The sequence below is a fragment of the Pipistrellus hanaki genome (assembly GCF_964339955.1).
Source record: "Pipistrellus hanaki genome assembly, chromosome: 2".
NCBI lineage: Eukaryota > Metazoa > Chordata > Mammalia > Chiroptera > Vespertilionidae > Pipistrellus > Pipistrellus hanaki.
In genome coordinates this window covers 186258728-186286019 of record NC_140504.1, presented here as the reverse complement: position 1 = coordinate 186286019, position 27292 = coordinate 186258728, and the positions used below count along the sequence as shown (strand labels likewise).

At 59.6% G+C, this 27292-nt stretch overlaps 1 protein-coding gene across 1 annotated transcript in view; it reads right to left on the bottom strand.

The window, feature by feature from the left end:
• The window catches only part of RUNX3 (RUNX family transcription factor 3), a 63049-nt gene that overhangs the window by 11918 nt on the left and 23839 nt on the right, over positions 1–27292 (bottom strand). Inside the window, exons 2-4 of the mRNA XM_084875015.1 lie at positions 14426–14694; positions 12320–12476; positions 2814–2918 (exon numbers count right to left, since the gene is read on the bottom strand). Coding sequence (XP_084731141.1) covers positions 2814–2918; positions 12320–12476; positions 14426–14694 — 531 coding nt within the window. The remainder of the gene's footprint in view (positions 1–2813; positions 2919–12319; positions 12477–14425; positions 14695–27292) is intronic.

The window sequence follows — 27292 nt, the reverse complement described above, 5'->3', positions numbered from 1 at the left end:
AGCGTGGTCCCCATTTCACAGAGGAGCACGCGAAGGGGAGAGGCCCTTCCTGGCGGCGTGCCAGCCTGAGCCCCAGGCGGGAGCCCTGGGTGCACTGAGGCTCACCCTGGAGGAGGTGGCTTTGCCGCTTGGCCTGACTCTTCCCGGGGCCATTGAGGGCCAGTGAATTAGGCTTTGCACAGGGCCTGGCACTCGGGAGGGCTGGCTGACCAGCAGCGGGAAACTGAGGCCCAGAAGGTCACAGGCGGGAGGCCAGGCTGGGACTGGAAGCCAGGGTGCTGGGGAGACCTGACCTGAGGGCCGGGCCGGGCCAGGGCCAGGGGCAGGGGGGGAGGCCTGCAGGTCCCCAGGGAGAAGCCCTGGAGAACTGCCCGCCCTCCCCGCATGCCCACAGCTGCTCTTCTCTATCAATGAGCTTTTGCTGAGGTTTTATTTGAACAAGTCCCTTTAAAACCACTGATCTGGCCTGGGCCAGGGCCCGGAGAGGGGCGCCACCTGCCTCAGGTCACGCAGCCGGCCTGGCCTCAGACTCCGGCGTACCTCCGGGCCTGGCTTCCCTTCCCGCTGCCTCTTCCTGTGCCACCCACACCCCCACCAGCTCGCGCCAAGGGGCTGTCTCAGGTGTGGTACCCCAGGAGAGACCGGCAGGCAGGGGGAGGCCACCTCTCCACCCTCATGGTGGGGGCCGGTGGGCAGCTCTGGGCTGGGCGGCTGCACTCGGAGGGCTCACGGGGATTCCAGATGCTGCCCGGCCCCTGGGACCCTTCCTCCCAGGCTCTGAGCCCCGGATAACGCACCTCTCCACTCTGGGTGCTCACTGCTTTGTACCGCATCAGTCACACTGAGCCCAACTGTGGCTCCATCCATCCCGATTCTGCCCCTGGAGACTCCCAAGAGAATATCACCTCCCTCAACAGAAGCTTAGACCTTTGTTACTATGGCCCAGGGGTCTCAGCAGCCACCCTCGTGGTGGTGGTGATGGGAGCCCAGGGAGACGGCCCAGCGCCAGAGGTAACAGAACACAATCCATGACTCACGAGGAGCCTCCTGTTCTGCAGCCAGAGGCTAGCCACCGTGGGCACTGACCTCTAGGCCTGCAGGGAGGGGGGCATTGTCCCGATTCCTGGAGGAGGTAAGCTGATGCCCAGAAAGGTCTGCCACCTGCCCAGGGCCCCCTCGCCAGGCACACTGGCGTGGACTCTGCTGCCTGCACCATGGCCGGGGACACACCAGGCTGTGCCCGCCTCTATCACCTGGACATGCTGGGGAAGCACGGACCCAGCTCCCCGAGGCTGAGGCCAGAACGGAGACATGACGTTGGAGCTCTGAAGCCCAAGGCCAGGGCACAGATACATCCATGTCTAATCCCAGCAGGAACCTGACCAGACCAGTGCCTGCTGGGAGCGGCCTGCCTCTGGGCCTGGTGACCGTGTGCGACAGCACAGGGGAGGCCGCAGAAGGCGGTCCTGAGGCCGGAGAGGGCTCTCCCAGGGCCAGCTCTGGGTCTTCCCTGGACGCCCGGGCCCCATTCCCAGCGAGACACCCACGCTCGGGGCCAGGCCCGGGCGCCCTCACTGGCCACGCCCTGGTAGCCACTCTCCCGCTGTGAGCCTCCTGGGCACTGAGAGGCCGGGAGTGTGTCCTCCTGCCCCAGGCTCACTCCCTCCTGGGCGGGGACCAGAGGCTGTCTCTGCGACCCTGCACGTCCCCCTGGAGCCAAGACAGTGTGAGGCCCCAGCCAGGACCCCCACGTCCCCAGGCCTGGATCCTCTCCTCACTGGGCCTGGGTGACCCTGTGGCTCTGCTGTCAGGAGGATCTCACGTGAGACAGTAAATGTGAGAGGCTGTCTACACTGCAAGGGGCCACAATTACACAGACAGACAAGGACAGGGCAGCTCTCAACGCACCGGCGAGTGTGCGCGCGTGAGGGGCAGTCCAGACAAGAGCTCTGCTCAGAGCTCAGGAGCAGCCGGTCCAGAGATGGCCAGCTGGTTCTCTGCTTCAGTCATTCATTCATTCATCCGTTCATTCATTCATTCATTCATTCCTCACTCTTTCACCCAGTGACCACAGGCCTCTGGCCCACTGTGGCAGCTGCCCTTCCAATTCCCTAATCCGAACCTGCAAACCCCAGGCCCTTCGGCAGGCAGAAGCAACGAAACACAAACTCTCTTTGATGCTAAAATGCAGGAACAAGGGGTCCCTACACACAGCAGGTGCGCAGTAAATACCTGCAGAATCGCATTTGCATTCCTGATCTTGACCCTTGGGCCCTGGGGTCAGCATGCCCGGCCTCTGGGCGCCTTGAGGAAGTCACATACTTAGATTCAAAGCAAGAGTTTCCAGGGAGGGGACCGGCCTCCTTCAGCCACTGGCGGAGGGAGCTGGGGTTGAGCGGAGCACACTGGAGCTCTGAACACACACATACATATTCTCTCTCTCTCTCTCTCTCTCTCTCTCTCTCTTCCTCCCTCCTCCCCCTCCCCTCTTGCTTTTTCCAGCCTCTTCCTTTCTTTAAGGATGCAAGTCCATTCTCCCCAGCAGGCTCCCAACTGTGGTCACCCCACACTGATCCTGCTGTCTCCCGGTCCCAGCCTCCTCTCTGGCCTCCTGAAGTCCAGGCCGAGCACGGAGGGCTGGGGGCTCTGCCGGCAGGCACGCAGTGTGTGGGGGTGCAGGGCAGAGGACCACACTCCCCGCCCCCCAGGAGTGCTCCCAGAACCCAGCGCCCTCTGCCTGACCTCGGCGGCCGCCCTTCTCCCTGGGGACCCCCCCTTCCCCGCCTGGGGGACTCGGTGGCGCTGGCACTTACGTCTGGGCTCTCGAGGTCCGTCCACAGTCACCTTGATGGCTCGGTGGTAGGTGGCCACTTGGGTGGGGTTGGTGAACACGGTGATGGTCAGGGTGAAACTCTTCCCTGGGGGAGCGGGAAAAGGCAGGAGGTTGGTACCCGGACGGAGCCGCTCACCGCACGCTGGTCTCCCCGAGAAGCCCCCTAGCCTTCCAGAAGGGGCAGGCGCCCTCCTGTGGCCCTGGGCAGAAGGTGGGCTCTGGGTGACGTTCAAGCTGCTGGGGCTGGCATTCGAGGCTCCAGGAGGTCTGGCGCCAACTCTATTTTGCCTGCACCTCCCCGCTCTGCTCTGGCCGCCCTGGCTTTCCCCTGTTTCTTATCCTGCTTGTGCTCCTGCCGTGCAGAGACCCCTGTGATTTGGGGGGGGGGGAGCAAGGAGGGAGAGATACGTATTTCCCCCTGAAAGTACAATAATTAAGGATTTTTATAGAGAATTGTAAGAACATAAGATATAAGAAAGAAGAAGTTCATAGCAGCACAATCTACAATAGCTAGGATCTTCAAACAGCCTAGGTGCCCGTCAGCGGATGATTGGATCAGAAATCTATGGTACATCTCCACAATGGAATACTATGCTGCCATGAAAAAAGAAAGGAGTTCTTATCAGTTGCAGCAACCTGGATGGAATTGGAGAACATCATGCTGAGAGAAATAAGTCAGTCAATGAAAGAGAAACACCACATGACCTCACTCATTTATGGATAACAAAGAACATTATAAACTGATGAACCAAAAGATAGATACAGAGACAGTAAAGCAACAAGCTGACTGTAAATTACAGTGGGGAGGGTAGGGAGATCTGGGGGAGGTAAGAGATCAACCGAAGGACTTGTATGCATGCATATAAGTACAACCAATGGACACAAAACTCTGGGGAGGGAGGGCATGTATGGGAGTGGGGGGGCAATGGTAAGATATGTACACATATAATAATTTAATAATAAAAAAAATAAATAAATAAAAAGAAAGAAGAAAATGCCCATAATCCCACCAGTCAGAGAGAAACACTGTTACTACTTGGTGCTTTCTCCTCTGATCCTTTTCCTGTGGGTATGAACATTTAAAAAGTTGCAGAGATTCCAATATATACTAATAAAAAGGTGATATGCTAATTAGACCGGGAGACCTTCCAGACAAAGCCATGGTGGCGGGGCTGAGGAAGAGGCGGTTAGGGGTGATCAGGCCGACAGGAGGCCAGTGGGGGGCAAGCAGGGGGGCCCAGTTGGGGGCGAGCAGGCTGGTGGGGAGGGCAGTTGGGGGTGAGCAGGCCAGCAGTCCATGGCAGTTGGGGGTGATCAGGCCAGCAGGGGGACAGTTGGGGGCGAGCAGGCTGGTGGGGGGGGGGCAGTTGGGGGAGAGCAGCTCGGCAGGCAGAGTGGTGAAGGGAGATCAGGTAGGCAGGCAGGTGAGTGGTTAGGAGCCAGCAGTCCTGGATTGTGAGGATGTCCGACTGCCGGTTTAGGCCTAATCCCACAGAGATCGGGCCTAAACTGGCAGTTGCACATCCCCCAAGGGGTCCCAGATTAGAGAGGGTGCAGGCCAGGCTGAGGGACACTTGCCCTGTGCACGAATTTTGTGCACCAGGCCACTAGTGTGTGTGTGTATTTGTACCCTGCTTCGTTTTTTTTTTTTTCTTTCTTTTTTCCTTTCTATTCTTTTCTTTTCTTTCTTTTTTTTTTTTTTTTTTTTTTTAATATTTTATTGATTTTGTACAGAGAGGAAGGGACAGAGATAGAAACATCAATGAGAGAGAATCATCGATCAGCTACCTCTTGCACACCCCCTACTGGGGATATGCCCGCAACCAAGGTGCATGCCCTTGACCGGAACCGAACCCGGGACCCTTCAGTCCCCAAGCCGACGCTCTATCCATTGAGCCAAACCGGTTTTGGCCCCTGCTTCATTTTTCATCTAACATCACATCATAAGCACTTTCCCATGTCATTAAAAATTCTTCATAAACTTCATTTTTAATGGCTGCAAAATATTTCAACTCATAGGAGCCTCATCTTTTATTCATTTCAGCTCCCTGCTGCTGACTCCTTACGGTGTGTGCGGCTGGGGCTGGAAGGGGCTGATGTGGGAGCTGCCGACATTTCATTTGTAGACACAACTGTTATTTCCAGGACTCTGTTCTATTTTTAAATAGACATTTGGCTCCAAAGTCTCCATTCAAAATTCCTGAGAGGGGAAAAAACTTTTAAAATAATTTGTTTTTTTACCATTTGAAATAAAACGAAAATGACCTTCTGCTTCTAAGAGTCTTTGTCTGCATCTCCGCTGGTTTCCTCAGCACGGATTCCAAGAAGTGGCCGCTGAGTTCATGGCAGCCGAGGGGTCCGATCTCTCCTGAGAGATGAGATGGCGCTCCAGAGAGCCACCGTGATTGGCGTGAGGCCGAGGGTCCCCCTGGCGCCATTAGCACCATCTACTGAGGTGGAAGATCTTTCAAATGCTCCTGACCGAACCGGTCTTTTTTCTAATACTAGTCTGAATGACACGTTTTATATGTTTATTATCCATCCTAACCCAACACAAATTATGGCTTTGTGTTCTTTCATAATTTCGTATTAAGGTTTCAGTGACTTTAAAACATCGTTCTGTAGCCCTAGCCAGTTTGGCTCAGTGGATAGAGAGTGTTGGCTTGGGGACCGAAGGGTCCCGGGTTCAATTCCGGTCAAGGGCATGTACCTCGGTTGCAGGCCCAGGCCCTGGTTGGGGCTCGTGCAGGAGGCAACCAATTGATGAATTTCTCTCACATCGATTTTTTTCTCTCTCTCTTTCCCTCTCTCTCCCACTCTTTCTAAAAATCAATGGAAAAATATCCCCGGGGGGGGGGGGGAGAATAAGACAAAACACCATCCCTCCGTCATCAGCGTGTTAACACCTCCCTGTCCTATTTGTGGCGACCAGTTGCCCCGCTTGCTGGCCTTTACATTTCGCTCCCTGGCTCTGAGTGGGTTGGCATTTTCACTTCTTCCTCTGGTTTGTGATTTCTCCTATCATTTTTTTTGTGTGGGCAGGTTGCCCTGGGTAACAGGGCCGGAAAAGGTTTGCCTCTGATGAACTGTGTCCTCTTTACTTTCTACATCTAATTCTCTGATTCTTCGGGGGATGACTGCTGCGTGAGGTATAAGGGGAGGATTCTTCCTCAAAGGGCACCCCCCGTTTTCCCAGCGCCTCCCTGCAATGGGAGCACCCCCACATGCCTGCTCTCCGTCACCATCAACGCCTCCACACAGGTGGGATTGGGAGGATGTGGGGGGGCTTGGCTGGTCCCCCAAGTCAAACTTGGCCTCTGTCTGAGCACCCCTATCTCTCTCTCTCTCTTTTTTTTTTTTTTTTAAATATATTTTATTGATTTTTTACAGAGAGGAGTAGAGAGGGAACGTCGATGAGAGAGAAACATCAACCAGCTGCCTCCTGCACACCCCCTACCGGGGATGTGCCCGCAACCAATGTACATGCCCTTGACCGGAATCGAACCTGGGACCTTTCAGTCCGCAGACCGATGCTCTACCACTGAGCCAAACCGGTTTCGGCAGCACCCCTATCTCTGATCCCAGTTACAGGCTTGGAGACTCCCAGGGGCTGGGTCACTGGCCCGGGGCACCTGTGTCCCCCAGGGCGGGCTCAGGGTGGGCATGGAGGGCGGCTGCCCGAAGGGACCCCTCTGCTGACCCTGTGCCCCCAACGGCCCCCCAAGGCCGGTGGGTGGGTTTGATCGCCCCACCTCACAGGTGTGAGATGAAAGCAGCGAGACTGACAGCTCGCAGTCCTCTCTGCACGGTCCTTTCGGAGTGCTGTTGGCCCAGTGCTTCCCGTCCCAGACGCAGGCGACTCCAGAACCAAGGCCACCGGCCGGGCCGCTGGGGCCACCCCCAGGGACCCAGGGGCTCTGAGACGTCAGGGCTGGGAGGATGGGGCTCCCGCGTAAGTGACCGGAGCTGGAAAGGGTGGGCCCCTCTGGGAGAACGTTCCTGAGCCAGTGGCTAAAGGCAGGGATGCAAATGGCCCCCACGGTCCCTGCCCCGGAGTCCAGGGTCCGAGGGATACATACGTTCTCTCCTTCTCTGACCACAGGGCACTTCCTGTGACCTCTGAAAACAGGGCGTGCAGAGGCCAGGGAAACGCCAGGCAGCGGGGCTCAGGCTCCCGGCTCGCCCTTTCCAGGGGACCCTCCTGCTGCTCTCCCTCACTCTGAAGTCACTGCCCTCCTGGGCCCCCCGACCCCCACCCAGTCAGGCACTCTCTGGGGTGCCTGGGCCTCTCTGTCCATCGCTTCCTTGGTCAGAGGAGTTTAGGTTACCGCAGCCAGAGGGCGGCCAGGCGGGTGGGCCCCAAGCCCCTGGACCCCCCATTCCTCCTCTAATCGCCCCACCTCCCTCAGGTCTCTACTGAAAAGCCACAATCTCAGGGCGGCCTGCCCCGTCCCTTTCGCTAAAGTGGGAGTCAGTCACCTGACATCTGCAGCCTCCTCCGGAGCCGAGTGTGCCCGGGAACTGGGGTAGGAAAGAAAAGAACAGGCCGTCGCACCACCCCTAACCTCCAAACGAAACTTAGCATCTCTCTCGGGCCCGAACGGAGGCAGCCAGCCACCCAGCACCGCAGAGGTCCCTGCGACCTTGTCACAGCGACGTCACAGGTGTCCGCGTCTCCCGTTACAGATGCTGCAGGTTTCCCTAAATACCTCCTGCGCCCGTCACAACCCCGAGTCACGGCCGTCACGTTGTTTGATATGCTAACCGGTGGGCACGTTTGTCACGATGCGAGAAGACAGCTTGCTAGATACGCTTTCACATAGTTGGGTCCCAATGTGATTGTGTTTTATTCTGTTCCCTGAAAAGCACTGTCCTGAGGCTGGCCGAGGGGCCCGCGGGGCGAGGAAAAGATACAAGAGGCTCACCCAGACGCATCATCAACCTTCCCTCGCGCCCCGCCTGAGTTTCCCCCAAATGCTTATTACTTCTAACAATTCATCCACTTATTTTTCCTGTCTCCCAGGACTGGCCTGTAAGCTCCCTGGAGACCAGGCTTCTTCCTGTTCTTCGTTGCTGTTTCCCAAGCCCCTTGGACAGCATCTGGCATGCAGTAGGTGCTCAATAGATGCTTGTTAAACGGATGAAGGGCAGAGGTGACTGCTCCCATTTTACAGATGAGGAAACTGAGGCCAGGTCACACAGCATCCAGGCAGAGCCCAGGAGAGATTGGAATGGGATGGAGCCAGCCCCTCTACACAGATACTGAGGGCCTGCTGGGAGAAGGCCCTGTCCCCACCAGGCAGCAAACCACAGGACACCTGAGGTCACCAGCCCTCCTCACAGCTTCCTCTCAGTTCCCAGGCCTGGCACTAGCCCTCCCGGCACTCCCGAGAGGCGGGAGCGGGCAGGAGGGAAGGGGGAGGCTGGGACCTAGGAGCCGGAGTGAGAGGAAGGAAGCAGGTAGCAGACAACGGGAGACAGGGTGAGGAAAAGCTGTCTCGCTGAGCGGCCCTCGCCCCTCTCTCTGCCTAGCAGCAAACCCATCCTTCACCTCTCTTCTCCTCGTGGAGGAGGAGGCTGAGAAAACGGAGGAGGTGGACAGCTTTGTGCAGGAACCCCGGGCAAGCGCGCAACCAGCCAGGACTCCAGGGATTGTACATCGAGGCACGCCAAGGGCTGGCGCTGGGAGGGGGAGAAGTCCTCATGTGCAAACGGCTGTGCCCTGGGCTCTGAGTGGCCCCAGACATCCCAGAAGCTCCTGGGGCCCTGAACCAATCAGCACACACACCTGGGTCTGGCAGTGTGACCTTGGACAAGTCCCCGTCCCCGTCCCTCTCAGCCAGGGCTCCTGTGTGAGACGCCCCTGCCACAGGGCTCTCGGGGAGCGGGCGGGGACCTGTCTCGGGGACCTCTGGGTCTCCTCATCATGGGCCAAGAAGCCATCTATCTGCTCCCACCAGTGGCCCCCTGTGCCTGCAGCTCACACCTTTCGCCCCAAATCTCTCTCCACACACCGCGGCAGGATCTCTTTAACCAGGTAACCACAGTCTGGGAAGCTCTTTTTACTCCCACCTAGGGGGCTTTTGGGTAAGGTGACCATACGTCCCGCTTTTGGTGGGACAGTCCCGATTTTTAACAATTTGTCGCGTGTCCCGAGAAACAAAAATCGGGACTTTTTTTTTTAAACACCGCGGGACAAATCGGGACTGTCCCGCCGAAAGTGGGACGTCTGGTCACCTTACTTTTGGGGGTTTGTCGTGTGTGATTCTCCAGAGGTGGGGATGGGGTTGGGGGAGGGGATGTCCAGCATTGCACAGGGCCGTGAAATAGTCAATTCTCTCTGTGCACGAAAAACTTGCTGATAAAGAAGATCTGAGCCCTGAGCTTAACTAAATTTTGCATAAAACAAGGGACCTTTTTTTTTTTTGGTACACGTTTAACGTATCTTGAATTTTCCAGGAGCAAAGACAGTCTTTAAAAAAAATTTGTTCAGAACTTTACCGAGAATTGTTCACACGTTCGGGAAAATCACGTCACTGACGGCAGCGCGGGGGGCAGGCTCTGAGTCATGGACACCTCACCTGCCGCCTGTCAGAGGGGGAGCGCCCATCCACCAGATGCTGTGGTCTGGCCCCATATTTACATATTCTACGACCAGGTATTTTTTTTTTTTGATAGATATTTCACTATAAATAGATATTTTACTATAAATCACTTTCCCCATTTTTCATCAGGGCTATGGAATTATACGGGCTTTGAAACTGCGTCGTAGGTGGGCTATGTTATCTGCATTTCGTTGTGAGGTGGGAAAGGGCATTATAAATTACTGAAGGGGGTGCTGTGTCTGGGAGGGTGTGGGGCGGGGCCTCGATCACTGCAAGAGACACCCATGACTCGGTTTCCTTCCCTTCCTTTCCCTGTTTCACACCGTCAGGCTCATCCCAAGAGCTCGGTGCTGGTGGTGTGGGCATGTCTTTCCTGGGATTGAGCGAGAACCCAGGAATGAAAGGCAAGGAAACAAGCAGACTTTTCCATCGGGGTCCTTGGCCCCAGCAGAGGTCAGGGAGCCAGGGGCAGGCCCCGGGTCCCCAATCCCAGCCTGTGCCCACTCCTGCAATGGCCCACCCTGTCTGTGTCAATCACTGACGGGTCCTCCCCGAGGGAATTTCCCACCGGGCAGGATGGGCAGAGGCAACGCGGCTCTGGCCTCCTCTGTCACAGCCTCCGCCTCCACTTCTCCCACTCAACAATTCACACCTCCTGGGTTTCCCCCGCCCCCGCCCAAACCGCACCAGAACCAGAGAATCAGTGGCTGTCACCGCTCAAAGGGACTTCAAAGATCTCCTCTGGCCCCAGGCATCTGAAGTAACCAAATCTCTACCATGTATCCAGCTCTCGATAGTTGCCAGTGGAGACAGACACCTGTACCAGGTTCCTTAGCCCTGGCAAAACCCCACAGGATCCCCATTTTACAGACGAGCAAACGGAAGCACAGAGAGAGGAAGCCATTTGCCCACATGTCATCCAGCCAGTCACCAGTGGAGCTGGGCCTGAAGCCCGGGTCGATGTTTTAGAGCCCAAGCTGTTGAATACCACGGGCCTCCTTCCGGGCCTAGAAGTCCTGTCGAGGCATCAGAACCCCAACCGAGGCCTCTTCCTGCTTCCCAGGACCGCTGAGACCCGTGAGAGCAGCTCAGGCTCCGGCATCGATCTCCCAGAGCCACCAGGCAGCTGCCGCCGTGCCAGCTCTAAGAGCGTGCTGCCCAGCCGGGCTCTGGAAGTCCCTCTCCCTCCCAGCAGGCCCTGCGGGTGGGCACGGGTCTGTGGGCATACATACACGCCACAAGGAAATCCTTTTCAGCGGCAGAATGGCCAGGCAAGGTCTCAGGGAACCCAGAGAATTCTCATCTCTTCTCTTTCTATATTGCACCTCCCAGAAGAGGGGGTGCAATGCCATCTTCCTGATGCCACGTAGGGGCCCCAGGGACTAAGCTTCCCTTCTGCCTGCCCCCGAGGGGATGCAGCTATCTTGGGCTTCCCTCTCTGCCACTGCCACCTGGGCCGACAGACAGGGCCACCGCCCCACCGCCGAGCTGCCTCCGAGCAAGCCACCGCCAGGCAGCGAGCCTCAGCTAGCGACTCTGCGCTCGCTCGGGGCTGGGACTGGGATTAAGTTGCAAAAGGCTTGAGATATTGGGGATGACAAAAGGGGCTTGGAGACTAATTAGGAGCAGCAATGAAAGCTTAATTCATAAAAGCAAACATTTTCCATCCATCAACCTGCAACCAGTTAAGGGCAACGTTTTGAAAGAAATCTGTGCGCGGGGAAGGGAGCCAACAGGAACAGGAAATGTTTGAAAGAATGTAAACTATTTCGGTTTCATAAAAAAGTAACAAGTAAACAGTTATTACATGCAAATAACGCCCTGGTTTTAATTAATGCTGAAAAGTCAAAATATGTTTGACATTTGTATGTATACACTGAGCGGCTGAAGAGGGGAAAATGGTGCCCAGATGCCCACTTCCCAGTGGGGCCGGCGGCTCGGAGGGAGCTAAAACCTTGAAAAGGTCTGGCTTATTGGTGATGAAAAGTACAATCCTGCCCCGGCCTCTGTGGAGACTGCGACCAGAGGGAACCCAGCTTCCTTTCTCAGCAAAGCTGCTTGGGCAGCCAGGTGCTCAGGGAAGGGCACTCCCCAATTTTCAGTGGGCTGGTCTTAAAGGGCCAGCGAGCCCTCAAGTCTCCATTCCCCCCTTCCCCACCCCCCCTCCCATGGCAGGGTTTCTAGGACTTCTGCATCCAGAAGTGGTGATGGCTTTCAGGTCCTCCTACTCATCAGCCCCTGGTGGCAGCCGCAGCGGTGCCTGCCCCTGCCCCTGCCCCTGCCCCTGCCCCCGAGGCGGGTCAGGCAGGGAGGGTGGCACACCGGCCTGACTCCCGGCTGGGAGAAGGCAGCCTCTGAGCTGCGCTTTCCAGTATTCGGCATCCTGTACTGCATTCGTCTCTTTTCTAAACCACGTTCAGGCTCAAAGGGCTGGGGAAACTGCGGCTTCGGGAGACCACAGCTGCGGAGAGGCAGCCCAGCGTGTGGGGGAGGGTCTGCCCCAGTGGGGAGAGTGGCTGGGGTGCTGGGTCCCTGGAGACCAAGGATCTGTCCTCTAAACCGCCTGCCTGCCTGCCTGCCTGCAGAGAGACCTGAAAGGCCCCGTTTTGAGCTTGTTTCTCTCTCTCCAGATCTTTGGTGAGGTCAGCGCACGTAATCAGGGAAGGGGATGCAGGGCTCGGAAGCCCCAGGGACTGGGGGGAAATTACAGCTTTCCCCCTCACATCATCAAGGGGGTCTGTAACACCCCGAGGGGCTGCAAACCGCTGCTTCAGACAGAACTGAGCATGGACCTGTTTCTGGGGCTCCCACCGGGACCCCTCATTCTCGGCTTCCTCCCCCCCCCCCAACCTTTGCTATGGCGGCCCTTGCGCCCACTCACCTCGCCCGCTGCGGCCCACGAAGCGCAGGTCGTTGAACCTGGCCACCTGGTTCTTCATGACGGCGGAGGCGTTGCGCAGCTCGGCGGAGTAGTTCTCGTCGTTGCCCGCCATCACCGTCACCACCGTGCCATCGGGCACGTCCCCCAGGGCCACCACCTGAGGGCACGGGGCAAGGGGACAGCTTAGGAAGGTGGCGGGAGGCACGGGAGAGGGGGGAGGGGCTGGGGCGGGGAGAGCTCCCCGAGGTCCCAGGCGCACTGCGGATTTCTCAGATGGCTTACAAACAATGGAGACACCCCCCCCCAACACACACACACACACACACACACACACAGATCTCTGCCTTCCGCACCAAAATCCTAGATACACTGGTTAAGCCGTTAGACCATGCCCTGGGAAATCACCCCTTCCATTCAACTCGATCTAAGGGGGAGCTGGGCGGGAGCTCGGTCACTACAGTGTGGGGTGCTGTTTCCTCCTTCCCTCCGCTGGTGAGCAAAAGAGGAATCAACACTGCCTCTAGCAACCGAGTCCCTGCGTAAAAAAAAATATAAATAAAAAATAACAGCAACAGCAACAATTAGGGGATTTAATTAACGAAAGAGCCCTTTGGGGGATATTTGGCCCCGAAAGGTGGCCTCAGCCCAGGGTGTCGGCCTCTGCCTAGCGCGAATTCGTTATGCAGGGAAAATGCAAAACAAGCTGCCTTTTTGAGAGCGGCTTGTCCAGAAAAAAAAAAACACAAAACCCTTTTAAAGTGCCAGAGGGGCTTTTGATAGCAGGAGGATGCACCTGCCGGAATTGCGGGGATGGGGATGGCGGTGCCCCCATGATCATCTCCCCCCCAAGCCTCACCCCATGGCGGAGCTGGAAAAGGAACCAGGCTGCAGACACAGTCACAGCCGTTTATTTGAACGTGGCCACTGCGTGCAGGGACGAGGGGATCCAGATGGTAAAAATTTCAAGGAGAAAATGTTTGGGGTCTGATTAAAAAGGCCAGATTTCCTGTCAACATCCTGTCTTCCTTTAATTTCAAAGGTTCCTTTTAAGCTCCAAGTGACAGGACAGCCTCCGATCAGAGGATTACAGTCACAGGGGCCTCCGCCGGGCCCTCTACGGGAGAGTCTCCCCGCTGGTGTTTTAGGATGTCACCCGGGAGACCTCCAAGAGACACTCATCCTTCCTTTTTATTTTTTCTATTTTCTATTTTTATTATTTTTTCTTTCTTTCAATTTGGAGTCGCCTTCATGGGAGCGAGGACGGCCTCCTCGGCTGCCAGGAGCCGCCGCCTCCGGCCACCTCGGGCCCCGCCACCCCCGCGCCGGCCCCGCTGGCCCCGCCTGCGCGGCCCTTTCTCACGGCAGCTGCGAGAGGTTTAGGGGAAAACCAGGTCATTTTCGTTTCATCTCGCTGCCCCCCTTTAAAAAAATGAAAACGAAACAGTCGCCTCCTCCCGCGCAGAGAGAAGGTCCTCTGAATGACTGGGGGCTGCCGGGGGGCCGGAGCACCCGATCCGTGCCCAGCATTTGGGATCCCCGCAGCCGCCGGTTAGGGACGGCGCCTCCGGTCCCGGCCCGGGGCCGCGGGGTAACGTTTCCGAAGCGGGGGGCCGAGGGTGTGAGCAGGAAGTGCTGCTGCAGCGGAGCCGGAGGAGGGGTGCCGGCAGCCGGGGAGGCCTCTCCGCCCTGCGCACCCCACCTCCGCGCCCTCGTCCCCGGCTCCTCTGCTCCCCTCCCCGCAGGGCTGCGTCCGGAGGACCCGGGTGGGAGGGGAGCCCCCTCGGCCCGCTTCCCTCTCCACCTCTCTCCGGAGGGCTCCCCGAAGGTGGCGGGGGCATGGCTCCCTGAAAGCCACCAGCGCGGGGTGCCCCCGAGAGGAAGCGCCCGCGTCTCCGGGTGGAGCGCGCCCTGAGCCCGGACGGGGCCGGTGGCCCAGCTGCCCGGCTCTGGCTCTGGGGTCGCGGGCGCGTCCCCTCCCCTCTCCTCCCCTCCGAGGGCTCCCCGGCCCCAGCCCCGGCTCCTCCGGCAGCGGAGCCGAGCCGCCCGGCGCCCCGGGGGCTGCGCCCGCCCGCCCGCCCTCCCTCCCTCCCCGGGCCCCGAGCTCACCTTGAAGGCGACCGGCAGCGTCTTGTTGCAGCGCCAGTGCGAGGGCAGCACGGAGCAGAGGAAGTTGGGGCTGTCGGTGCGCACGAGCTCGCCCGCGTGGTCCGCCAGCACGTCCACCATCGAGCGCACCTCGGGCCGCGCGCGCCCGCCGGGCCCCCCGGCCGCCGGCACGCCCAGCGCGCCGCTGTTCTCGCCCATCTTGCCGCCGCCGCCGCCGCCGCAGGGGAAGGCCGTGGAGGGGGGTGTGAAGCGGCGGCTGGTGCTCGGGTCTACGGGAATGCGCATACCAGCGGCCGTCAGCGCGCCGGCCGGGCGGCGGCGGCGCGGCTCCCCCGGGGCCGCCGGCGCGGGCGCCTCCTCCGCCGCCGCCGCGGCCGCCGCCAGAAGCGGGGAAGCAGAAGCGCCCGGCCCGGGCCTCGGGGCCCCGGGGGCGGCGCCCGGGGACGCCCCGCCGAGCCCGCCCGCGGCCGAGCCTCGCAGCCCCGACGGCCGCGCCGCCGGCCCGCTAGTCCCTCATCCCGGGCGCGCGGCCCCGGGGCGGCCGCCCTGCGCGCCGATCCGGGTCCCGGCAGCTTCGGCCGCGGCGGGGCCGCCCGCGCCGACCGTGCCGCCTGTGCCGCCCGCCGCCCCCGCCGCCCCCGCAGCCCGCCCGCGGCCGCGGCCCCGCGACAAATCCTCGAGAATCAAGTGGCGGCGCCGCGGCCGCCCGCGCGCGGGGTTAGTACCCGGGCCCGCGGGGCGGGGCGGGGCCGCCGGAGCGACGCGCCGCGCAGCCAATCGCAGCCCCATCGCGGGCACCTCGGCGCCGGCGGGGGGAGGACGGGGACCGCCGAGGCCGCCCCACCCGGAGGGGCGGAAGGCCCCGCCCCGAGGAGGACGCGCTGGGTCCGGTACCCCCACGCGACAGCCCTGGGCTCCTCGAGGGCTCCGGGGAACCGGGCCGAGGCCAAAAAAGGGTTTGCAGCCCCCGAATCCTACCGAAGGCTCGTTCGCCACAGTCTCCGGGGCCGCGCCTCCCTTTCTCCCCCCCTTTTCCCCGCTGCTGGCCTGCGGTCTCGGGCCTCCCCCACTCCAGCTGCTTTCGGCCTGTGCAGCCTGCACCCCAGTGGAGTACCAGTGACATCGCTTGCGGAGCTGCCCCCCAAAAGGCTTCTCTCCGCCCCCTGGCCCGCAAATTGTTTTTTGACCCAAGAGCTTCCACGGCGCAGGAGGTGAAGCGCGCCCAGGCGGCCTCTGCGGCTCCCAGCCCCCCTGCGGCTGTGGTCCCGGCCGCGGAGGCCTCGGTGTCCACCTGGGGGCAGAGGGAAGGGTGCCCCCGCGGCCCGCACCCGGCTGGGGGGCGCCGAACCCTGCTCCCCTCCGGCCACGCGACTGCGAAGACGCGCAGGCCTCGCCGCGCCGTCCGTCCTCCGTGGCGGAGGCCGGCGGCTGGTTGCAGAGCAGATGGGCCTGGAACATGCGAGTGCTTTCCCCGACCTTCCCCCCTCCGCCCCCAACACAAGCCCCGCGCCGGTAACCGCGGTCCCGCATCCCTGCGTCGCGGAAAAGAACGTTTGTAGCGAGAAGGAAACGTGTTTGGAGAACAGGGACGGCTGCGAAGTTCAGGGCCCACCCAGGCTCCCAGAGGAGGGAACGGACTTCCTCCAGGTGGATGCAAACTGGCTCCCGCGGGTCCGAGCCCCGTCTTCCCGGCCGGAAGGTGCGCTCCCGCCGGCCCCCCGCAGGAGGGCCGGCAGTTCTGCCGAGGCCCGGTCCGCGCGCCGGCCCTGGGCCCTGGCCGGTCGCTCCCACTCCCCGGCGCGGCCCAGCCATTCCTGGGGCTTCACGTCCAACAATCCCTTCCTCTCCGGCCTCCGAAGCCCGGCTGCGGAGCAGAGGGGAACAGGAAAAGATCGAGACCCGTCCACTCCGGATTGCCGCCCAGACGCGCTCCCCGGAGGGTGGGGAACGAGCTCGCGCCGGCTGCCCCCGCCGCTTTGGAGCCCCGGGTGAGTATTCGTTGCTCCCCGCACCCCGGACAGTTGCAAAACGACGCGTTTCCAAGCCTCAGGAGCCCAGCAGCGTGGACGCCCGTGGAGACCGATGGTGACCGAAAGAGCCCGCCCTGGACCTGACCCCGGCCCAGCGGGGCCCTGTCGTCGCAGGCAAACGAAATCAAGCCCGGGGTGCACCGCAGAGCAAACGGGATCTGGGCCAACCTCGGCCACCGGGAGAGCTGGTCCCTGCCCCTCCTGGAGCCTCCTGGCAGGTCCTCGGGCCATTTGGGAAGCAGGGACAGGAGAGCCCTTTTCTGGGCTTTTCAGGGAGCCTACGCCGAGGGCCGCGCGCGCTCGGGGGTGCTGGCACCAGCATGGGGACGAGAAGAAAGCGAGGGACCCGGGCCTTGGTGCGCCCGGCCCTCCTCTCGGAGCGCCCCAACGGAAGTCCTGCTGCATCCTAGCCTGGTAGCCCGGGCCAGGCGAGGAAGGGGGGAAGGTAAGGGGGCGGGGGGGGGGGTCGCGTGCTGCCCTGGGGCGGCTGTGGGGCCAGGGCCCCTTCATGTGAAGTTTGCAAACTCAATTTGTCTCATGGTTTCGGTTTGCACCACCTTGCACCCTCCGCCCGATTTCTCCCTCTCCTCCGAGGGGTGGTTTACAAATGGGTTTCCTGATAACGGGGCTCCTGTGGGCCTCGGCGCCTGGGCCAGGGTCCGGATCGGCACCAGCCCTCGGAGGGCGCTCGCTGCAGGTGCGTGCGGGGACCCGGAGGACCCCAGGTGTTGGCGCTTGGGTCCCCAGCCCGAGGTCGCCAGCTCCGGCTGAGCTGGAGCAGTTCCGGGAGCCGCCGCTAGTTGGCGCCTGCACTCTGCCAGCCGGGAGGTGCCCGAAGGCCTGCGCACACATGGGCGCCAGCTGCGCCCCCAGTGTCCGGGCGCGTGGTCCTCTCCTAAGAGCTGTCCTTTCTGGACAGACGTCTCCTCCGGCTCCTCGCCGTCTGTGCGGCTACATCTCGGACAAACCAAAGGCTTTGAGTCTTACTGAAGGCTGCCCTCCCGCCCCCATGGAGTACACTCGCGCATTCGGGGTTCGCATCTCAGAATCCGAGGGTCCCTGCACCCTCCGATCAGCAGCCCTTTCCTGGCCTGTCCAGGGGAGGGCGGGGGTGAGTAGGGCGCCCAGAACAGACCAATTTTGACCTACTTCTTCCCCATCCTGGACTAACCGACCTGGGGTGTTCTCTCTCTCTCTCTCTCTCTCTCTCTCTCTCTCTCTCTCTCTCTCTCTCTCTCCCCACTACTTCTTCTCCCCTCTCCCGTCTCCTTCCCTCTCTCCCTCCTCTCTTCCTCTCTCTTTTCCATGGAAAGGTAGCTGGACAGTTCCTACTCCCCTATCTGGAACACCTAGATACCCTCTCCCTTTTCCATCTTGTATGGACAGCCATCTCTTCGACTAGCTCATGGGTCGGCAAACTCATTATCCAACAGAGCCAAATATCAACAGTACCACGACTGAAATTTCTTTTGAGAGCGGAAAACCGACTTCTGCGCATGGACCACGAAGTTTCAATAATCACACTGTAGGCGCGCGCCCGCACGTGGCATTTTGTGGAAGAGCCACACTCAAGGGGCCGAAGAGCCGCAGGTGGCTCGAGAGCCGCGGTTTGCCGATCACTGCACCAGGCGGATGGGCAACTGCCCTGCTTTCTCTCACCTAAGAACGCCCTAAATCGTCTGCAGCAGGGTGAGGAAGACAGGAAGTCCGGTCCACCTGGGCCAAGAGCTGGGTAAACAGGGACCCAGCCTGAGGCCTGCAGAGCCCTGGTTCTGGGGGCCACTCTTTCCCCCAGTGCCCTTCACCCTGGGAGAGGCAGCGTGGGCGAGAAGGACCCTGTGTCAGGACTCGGTGTCCAGGATGCGCTCTGCACGCTGTCCTGGTGCTTCCTAGGGCAGACCTGGTTCCTGAGCGTCCTGGAGCTTGGGGAGGGTGAAGGACGCCTCCTGTGAGCCAGACAAGGAACATGTGTGCCCTGGAGAACCTTCTAAGAGGTCCTGCGGTTGTGGGGGGAGCTTGGGTCTGCAGTTTCTCTGCCTGAGTTTGATTTCTCCCGCCACCTGCTCTTATCTAGAACGTGGCTGAAAACTCCCCTGAGCCTCAGCTGTGTGATCTGAATGCAGGGATAACAATACGGGCCTCCTCCTGTGCAAGGTGCTGAGCACAGACCTGGGACCTAGGGGGTGCTCCATCCATGCGAACCGAACCGTCTGTCCTCGTTATGCTGCTAAAGTAAGACCCAGTCACTCCTCGTCAGGGGCCTTTGGCAAGTCCCCTCCCCTCCCTGGGCCTCCCGCTTCCCATTGTGAAAAGGCCAGCTCTCCTGCTTGAAGCCTGCCAGGTCTCCGAGCCTCGTCCCTGGCCACGCTGCCCCCTGGGCTGGCCTAGGGGCTGCCTGGGGAGGTCAGGATGGTGGCCTGGCTGCAGACAGAGGCGGCCTGCAGGGGCCTCCCAGCACCCAGCACGGGGCTGCCTGTCGGGATTGACAATTCACCTTCCCTAGGCTCCGACCCTCACTCCAGGAACCCGCTGGTCCCTGCTCCTTCCCTCTCTCCCGCCTTCCCCACAGGCAGACATTTTTCTAAGTAGGAACTGGCCTCAGCTGACCCTGTCAGACCCCTCCCCCTGCAGCCTCCCCAGGAGGCATCCATTCCCTTTATCCGGAGCCTCACGGAGCCCCAGCCCAGTGGCCTGGGCAGAGGTCTGTCTCCTGGAAGCCTCTCCCTCTCTCAGCTCCGGAGGGATTCGGATCACCCAGCCACCTCCTGCCTGGAGCCCTAGGACTCCGGGTGGGGCCTGGCTGAGCCTGGCTGAGCTGGTGTCCTCTCTGCCAATGGAGGCTGCCCTGATTGCTCCGTGTTGCAAATCCGAGGGATTCAGGGCCCCGTTTAGGTGGGGAGAGGCATTGAGTTTCGTCGGATCTAAAATCCCATCAACTGCTCCGCGTGGAAGAGAGAGAAAGGCACTCCTGCTAATGGAGCCAGCTCTCGCCGGCTCCTGGTTTCAGATGTATATTTATACATCTTATACGTGTACGTGTCTATTACATATAATAGAAGTTATATGTAATAGGATACATAGAAATGTATGTAAAGCTAGAAAGGGTAATAAAAACCTGTATTATGTTTGAGGAGTTGTTGCCTCCGTGTTGGGGGCCCTCACCCCAGAGAATCCAGCTCAGAGCCATCCCTCCCGGGCAGCCTCTGGAAGGCTCCAGAATGTTCCAGAATGTTCAGGCAGACAAGTGTGCTTCTCAAATTACAGAGTGGTTGTTTGTGTGTGAGTGTGTGTGTGTGTGTGTGTGTGTGTTTGGAAAGGGCCAGACTCTGAGGGGAGGAGGGGGCGCTGGGGGGAGCACTGTGGTTAGGACACAGCTCCTGGCTCTGCCATGGACGGACCGTGTCACCTTCGCATCGCGCTGGCCGGTATAATGGGAAGAACAGTGACGGCCGGGTTTGCTGAGGTGTCACCGTGCCAGGCCCTGTTCGGGCTTTAAGTCCCATCCTCCCAGCAGTTGGATGTGGTGGGTGTTAGCCCCATTTACGTGGAGAGGAACACTGCTCAGGGTTTTCCGGGCTACGGAGACCCAGAGCCGGTGAAAAGCCCCATCGGACTCACACCTCGGGGAGCTGCGGCGCCCCCTGGCTCCGCGTCCTCCCCTCTGACGGAGGAAGTAGCGGGAGGACCAGGTAAACAGAGGTTGAAGGTGCTCAGTGCATGTGGTGGGGGGACTAGAGGCAGTTCGATCGGTGGGGCAGCTGCAGGTTTGGAAATGAGCTGACCCCTCAGGCCGGGTGGGACACAGGGAGGGTGCTCTCCTTCAGCCTGGGGACCGCCGGCGGAGGCGGACTCGGTGATGGCCCCACTTCACCGGTGGGAGCGTGGGAAGAAGCGAGATGGAGACCGAGGGGGCTGCATGGCGAGCTTTCTGACCTGTGCTTGCCCGGACCCCTGTCCACCAGGGGGAGAGAGGGCTCCTGGGAGTGGCTGTCACCGCCCCCATCCCCTCTAGTGGAGGAAAGACAGAAGGACTTCCAGGTCCAAAATGCCTCCAGGCTGGAATCAGGCAGCAGGACAGGAGCCAGTCAGAACCCGATCTTTGGAGGAGGCTGGAGCCACAGGAGCAGAATCCCGAACTCTACTGGGTTTTATTTCTAACAATAGTTAAGCTCGCACAGCACACCAGACCTCACCCCACACTTTATACTTACTTATGCCTCAGAGTGATCTTACGGGAGAGGGACCGTTATCACCCCATCCTTTTTTCCTTTTTTTAAAAATATATATTTTATTGATTTTTTACAGAGAGGAAGGGAGAGGGATAGAGAGTTAGAAACATCGATGGGAGAAACATCGACCAGCTGCCTCCTGCACACCCCCTACCGGGGATGTGACCGCAACCAACGTACATGCCCCTGTCCGGAATCCAACCTGGGACCTTTCGTCCGCAGGCCGACGCTCTATCCACTGAGCCAAACTGGTTTCGGCTATCACCCCACCATACAAGTAAAAAAAAACCCTGACGACAGAGAGGCCGGGTGATTTGCCCAAGGACACACAGCTGGGAAAGTGTGGAGCTGGGATTCCAACCAGGCCACCGGGCCCCGGAGCCCACGCTCCTGACCACCGCGCTCTGTCCTCGTGGACGAGAGTCAGATGCCTGGTGCTGCTGCCATGGAATAGAATTAGAATCCTGCCAGGAGAGCTGCGGGCACGATTCAGAGCTGTCAGACTCAACAGGGCTCTGAGATAGCACATCCCAGCCTCCTGTCCATCGACGGGCGGGGCGGAGGCCCGGGGAGGGGGAGGGTCCCACTCCAGGCCGCAGCCCAGGCCCCGGAGGGGGGGTGGGTAGCGTCTGGAACCCCCTCCTGCCACCTCCTGCCATTTCCCCTATGCCTCCTTGGTCCTCAGGGCAGGCCCTCCTCACCCCACCACCCACCTGGGGGCTGCGGGACCCAGCCAGTCCCATTTGGGGCTCCCCACCTCCCCGAAAGGCCCTAATGACTGTCAGTCCCTGTGAAGCCGTAATTAATCTCAGAGGCCGGTGGCTCGGCGGAGACGGGGCCGGGCCGCGCAGAGGAAGATTACGGCTCCATTTCATGTGGCGGCGGAGGAACGCCTCAGACATTCCTGCCGGCAATAAAAGCCACATGGCTCTCCGGCGTCGCCCTTGGAAGAGAAAAAAAGCGCAGCCGGCCGCGGAAAGCAGTCAGCTATGTGCTGTGCGCATGGCAGGAGATACAGAGGGCACGGCCAGCGGGGAACAGTCGGGCTTTTATGCTGCCTCCCGTGGCCACGGAGAGCGGCAGGGCCCCGGGCCCCGGCAGCCAGCACCCAGCCCCCGGGAGGAGGTCCCAAGGGGAGCTCCAGGCCCGGCCCGGGACCCCGGTGGTCACGCAGGGCCCGGCTCTCAGAAGGGTCCCATACTCGGTTGAACGCGCTGCCATCCCTGCCTTGAATGTCTTAAGGCTTTTTGAACAAGGGGCCTGTGGTTTCGTTTTGCTCTGGGCCCCCCCAAATTACACAATCGGTTACCCCATCAACCAAGGATCACAGGTCTCCCCGCCCTGCCACGTGCCCAGGCCTGGGGGTAGTGTTTCTGAGCACCTGCTTTGCTTACAGGGTCTGAGCTGCACTTCAGACAACCTTGTGAACGGAGTGGCTGTGGAAACTGAGGCCCCGAGAGGCCTCCCGGTGGTAAGAAAGCCCAGATTTGGAGCCGGGGACTGAAGGAAGAGTCCTACCCACTCCACATTCTGCACGATCCCGTCTTCGCCATTTCCCGGGGGTGAGGGGGCGGGGGGGATGCCTGTGCCAGGCTTTTTTAAATTCCCCAGTGACAGAGGGACGACTGAGGCCACGGAGGCAGAGGGCACTCGGGACCAGGCCGTGCGGCAGGGACCTGGGCCTGCGCCAGGCTCCATAGGCCTGGGGAGGCGTGCCCCTGTTTTACGGTGGTTTGTTCCACTTAGACATGTATTAGCTCTCCCTCTGTGGCTCCGGGCCTCCGCCTACAGCTCCCACTCGGAGCATCTGCCAGTCCTTCTTTGTGACCTCCTCCGCCCTGTCGTGCTCCGTTCCGCCTGCCGCTCTCCCTGGCGGGGGACGCAGTGGATTGGGGCCGAACGGAGCCGAAGACGGTGAGGACCTGTCCCCTGCGCGGGACCTGAGGCTCTGGGACCTCGCTGCCGGGTGACCCTGGGAAAATCCCTTTCCTCTCGGGGCCTCAGACATCCCATCAGGGAGGCGAGTGCATCAAACACACTTGCTCCCCCAGTTCTGGACCTCCATGCCCCTGTGTGGCGGGCCTGGGAGGACCGAGGCCCAGGGAAGGTTAGGGACTTGCTCAGGGCCACACACGATGCTCGCTGGCAGTTGGACCGAGTTGGAGGGGCTGCCTGCAGGCCCAGCTCTTCTCTGCAAAAGCCTTGGCCCAGTTCCCCTCCCTCGGGCCCAGCCCACCGTGGCCTGTTAGGCACCATGGAATCCCTGGCTAAGGGTCCTCGGTAGGAACGGAAGACTCACTTGGGAAAAAACGTGCCTGATGATAGCAGTGTCTTTCCCCCCTCATTCACACCCAGGCCTCGCCAAGCCTCAGTTTCCCGTGTCACCGTTTCCATAATAAAGATCCCTTTTCCACTGGTTATCAATCGGCTAGAAAATGGGAGGAAGCATCAGACTCTAAGCTCTGAGGAGCAGTGAGGGAGAGAGTGTTGGGAGCCAGGTGGGAAAGGCCACTGGCCCCCTGGCACACAGGGTGAGCACACGCACACACACACACACACACACACACACACCCTCTCGTGGGCACACCCACAGCACACATGCTCATGGGCTTACCCTCTCACACACACTCACCGGTGACTCCTACACTTCCATGTGGACAAGCCCTCAGGGAGGCCAGCGCTGTTAGGATGCAGCCACACATGTAAACACATGTAAGCATACGTGTGGACCAAGACACTTGTAAGGAGACATGCACAGACGCAGGTAGGCCTTCATTTAAGGCTGTGCAGACACGCACACGGCACACACACACACACACACACACACACACAGGCAGAGGCACACACACAGGCAGAGGCACACATCAAGGTCGTGCAGACAGACCAGCCTGTGATTGGATCCACACACGAACTCCGAGGCGGGCGCAGAATCAGGGCTAAGAGCGTGGATCTGTAATCCAGGTTAGCCCTGGGCAGACCCACGTGGATTACAGATGTCTCTGCCTGTGTGTGGAACCCTGGCCATGCAAGCTTCTGCTTCTCCTCAGTTCAGGGGCATTGACTTTCAGGCAGCTTGCGGGCCTCAGGTTTCCAGACGCTTCCCCAGCTTCTGACTTTTAACCTTTCTCTCCCCTCCTCCTCCCCGGAGGTCCAGGAGGCGAGGAGAGCCTGCCCTCCGGGTCCAGGGAAACGTGGCTGTTACAGAGGGGCGCCCGGAGGGTTCCCTCAGGAGTGGGGCGTGGGCGCTTTGAAACAATAGTCGTCACAGTTCGACAACCCCTGTGTCAGGGCCCAGGTGACACCTCCAGGGACCTCAGCGCGGGGAATAGTATCGAAACCGTGTCACATGATGAAGTGTCAAAGCAGCTGGGCCTTGGTCCTGGAGAAGAGCAGGCCTGGAGGAGGCAGAGAGCGCCACCCTCAGGCCCGTGAAGAGCTCCTGGGTGGCAGGGACCGCGTGGACGCCGGGGGTGGCACTAGGGCCCGTGGGTGCCGGGCCACATACGAGGAAGAGAAGCATCGAGAGCCAAGCAGAGAGAGGGCGAGACACATCCCTCCAGAGGCAGAGAGCTCCCCATCATGGAGACAGCCAAGCGGAGGCCAGGATGTTGTAGGGGGGGAGGGGGGCAGGGGTTCAAAGTGTCGGAAGGGGCAGGAGGCTGGACCAGATGCTGGTGTCCAGCGCAGAACTGGCTCTTAGCAAACACTTATTGATCAAATGAGACGGTGAAACCAAAGCTGCATTTACAACCCGATAGTCTGCAGTTCAGTGCATAGCAGCTCTGAGTTCCCACCCTGGAGTCTTTACCTTCTAGCTGTGTGACCTTGAGCCTCCTCAAGCCTCTGTGTTGTTTTTTTTTTTTTTTTTTTTTTGTCTGTAAAATGGGGAGAATGAACCATCTTTCATGCTCTTCTCCCCCCACCCCACCACTGAATTTCTTCGGTAGCTTAATAGCTCACCTCCCTATTGCCGTCTTTTAGTGCAGCCCCCCGCGTCTGCTCTGGTAAATAGAAAATGACATTGAGAGCAAAAAGCATACACACACACAAAGACCCGGAGAGGGGTCCCCCTCCCACCACTGCAGGGGGGAGGTGAGGAGGGAATGTGACTTGGGAGGGGAGGCTGGGGGGAGTCCTAAGATCCTATCAGAGGGGGTTTTAAAAACAACAACAACAACATTTTTATCGACTTCAGAGAGGAAGGTGGAGGGAGGGAGAGAGATATCCAGGAACATTCGCGATAAGGGAGAATCATTGGTCGGCGGCCTCCTGCACGCCCCACACTGGGAATCGAATCCTGACCTCCTGGTTCCTAGGCTGACGCTCCACCCCGGAGCCATGCCAGCCAGGCTGGAGGGGTTGTGTAAAGCGAAGCGGTGGGTAGATGAATATCTATCTTATTGTTTTTCTCTAAACAATCCTTACATGTATACAGTTACCATATTTTACAATGAGATATTTAAAAAGGAAAACAAAACATGAGACATAGAGAAAACTCCCTCCCCCCAAACCTCTGAAGAAAGAATGGACAAAAAAGCTTCCATTTGCATAGTCACGGCAGTGCTATTCTCCACTGTTTCACCCAGCTGGTCCTGCCCGCAGGCCACTCTCCGCCCAACCCCCTGGTGGCCCTGGAAGCCATCCTCACTATGGCAACCCCTCATGGGGGGCATGCTGGGTACCCAGCCCCTCTGAGCACGCTCCCGACGAGCCTCTTAAGTCTTCCCAAAGCCTGTCAGGTACATCATTGGACCAGTTTATAGGTGAGGAACGGGAGTTCATCCGGGAAGTCTCCTGAACCCGCCTAGGAAGGGGCAGAACTGGGATTTGAACCAAGATCCATTGATGCTGAAATTGTGCCCTGCTGTCCATAGCAGGCCCCTCAATCATAATAGCTAATGCTATCTATGCTTGACAGGTATTCATTCACTGAATCCTCTCAGCCACCTTATATGCGTAAGGCACTCTTATTATCGCCGCCATTACAACACGAGGAACACTGAGGCACCGAGAGGTTAGTGTCTTGTCCCCGGTTGCACAGCAGGTGATTGTCAGAGCTGAGCTTTGGACCTAGGCGGCCTGTGCTGCCCGGCCTGGCCCGAGGGGAGCACAGACACAGTGGGAACAAGACACAGCTGTTACCCAGAGCCCACAGATGACCCACCGGCACCGAAGGTCAGCAAGGGTGGCTGGTGGGGCGGAGGCACACAGCCAGCCAGGGAGGTCTGCGCCCAGAGTGACGCCAGCCCTCTGCCATGAGCTGTGTCCCCCCCATGCTGACTAGGCCCGGGGCCCGTGGGGAGGTGCTGAGGATGTGGGCAGAGCCCAACAGACACTAGAGCAGGCCCATAAATCGTGCCTGGCACGTCTAGGCCGCAAGCCCAGAGACCGGGCACTCTGTCATTCGCTGTTGGCCTGACTGTGTCACCCGCAGGAATGTGACGCTCAACGTGTGTGTGTGTCTCTGGCTGAGCTGGCTTCCAGAAGGGGATCGTAGGATGTGCTCAGACCCAGGGTCCGGGCTGGGCCCTCGGACTGCCCCGTTTCTGACCCTCCGTCAAATCAGGGTGACCTTGAGCGCCTCAAGGTCTTTAGCTCACAGGGGCCCAGCCCCCATCAGAGGAACAGGGGACAATGTTCCAGTCCTGTCGGCTGGGAGCCCTGTGCTTGATGGGGGAAGGGCTGGGCTGGGCCGGAAAAGGAGAAATAAGACACACGTGGAGGAGGAGGCGCCAGATTCACTCAGTCAACAAGCAGTCATTGAGCACCTACTACCGCCAGGTATTTTAGGTGCCGGAGTGACGGCAGCGGACAAGGCGGCCGCGGTGCTCCGGGGAGCTCGGACCCCAGCAGAGAAGGCAGAAGACAGAGAGGAGGCAGGTGAAGAAACACGCCAAACCTCGACAGCATCTTGCGATGGCGAGAAAACAGACGGAGCAAAGGGGTAGTGCGCGACCGGGTGGGTGGGTGTGGCCAGCCGGTGGTCACTCGTGTGGCCAGGGAAGGTCTCTCAGAGGAGCCGACATCGAAGCTGAGACCGGAAGGGTGAGAAGGACTTGGGTAGAGGAAGGGAGGGGGACCTTTGGCTAAAACTTTCTTCTTCCTTTTTTTTAAAAAAATATATTTTATTGATTTTTTTTTTTTACAGAGAGGAAGGGAGAGGGATAGAGAGCTAGAAACATCGATGGGAGAGAAACATCGATCAGCTGCCTCTTGCATCCCCCCACTAGGGATATGCCCGCAACCAAGGTACATACATGGCCTTGACCAGAATTAACCTGGGACCTTTCAGTGCGCAGGCCGACGCTCTATCCACTGAGCCAAACCGGTTTGGGCCTTTCTCTCCCTTTTATCTCTTTTGTGTCTCCGCAATAGCCCCAGTTGGGGTGAATTTTTAAAAGATCCTCACCAGAGGATATATTTTATGGATTTTTAGAGAGAAGGGGTGGGGGGAGAGAAACATTGATGTGAGAGAGACATATTTATCCGTCGCTTTCTGTCTATGCCCTGGCTGGGGATTGAACCGGCAACCTAGGTGTGTGCTCTGATCGGGAATGGACTGCTACCTTTCAGTGTACAGGACAACGCTCCCACCCACTGTGCCACCC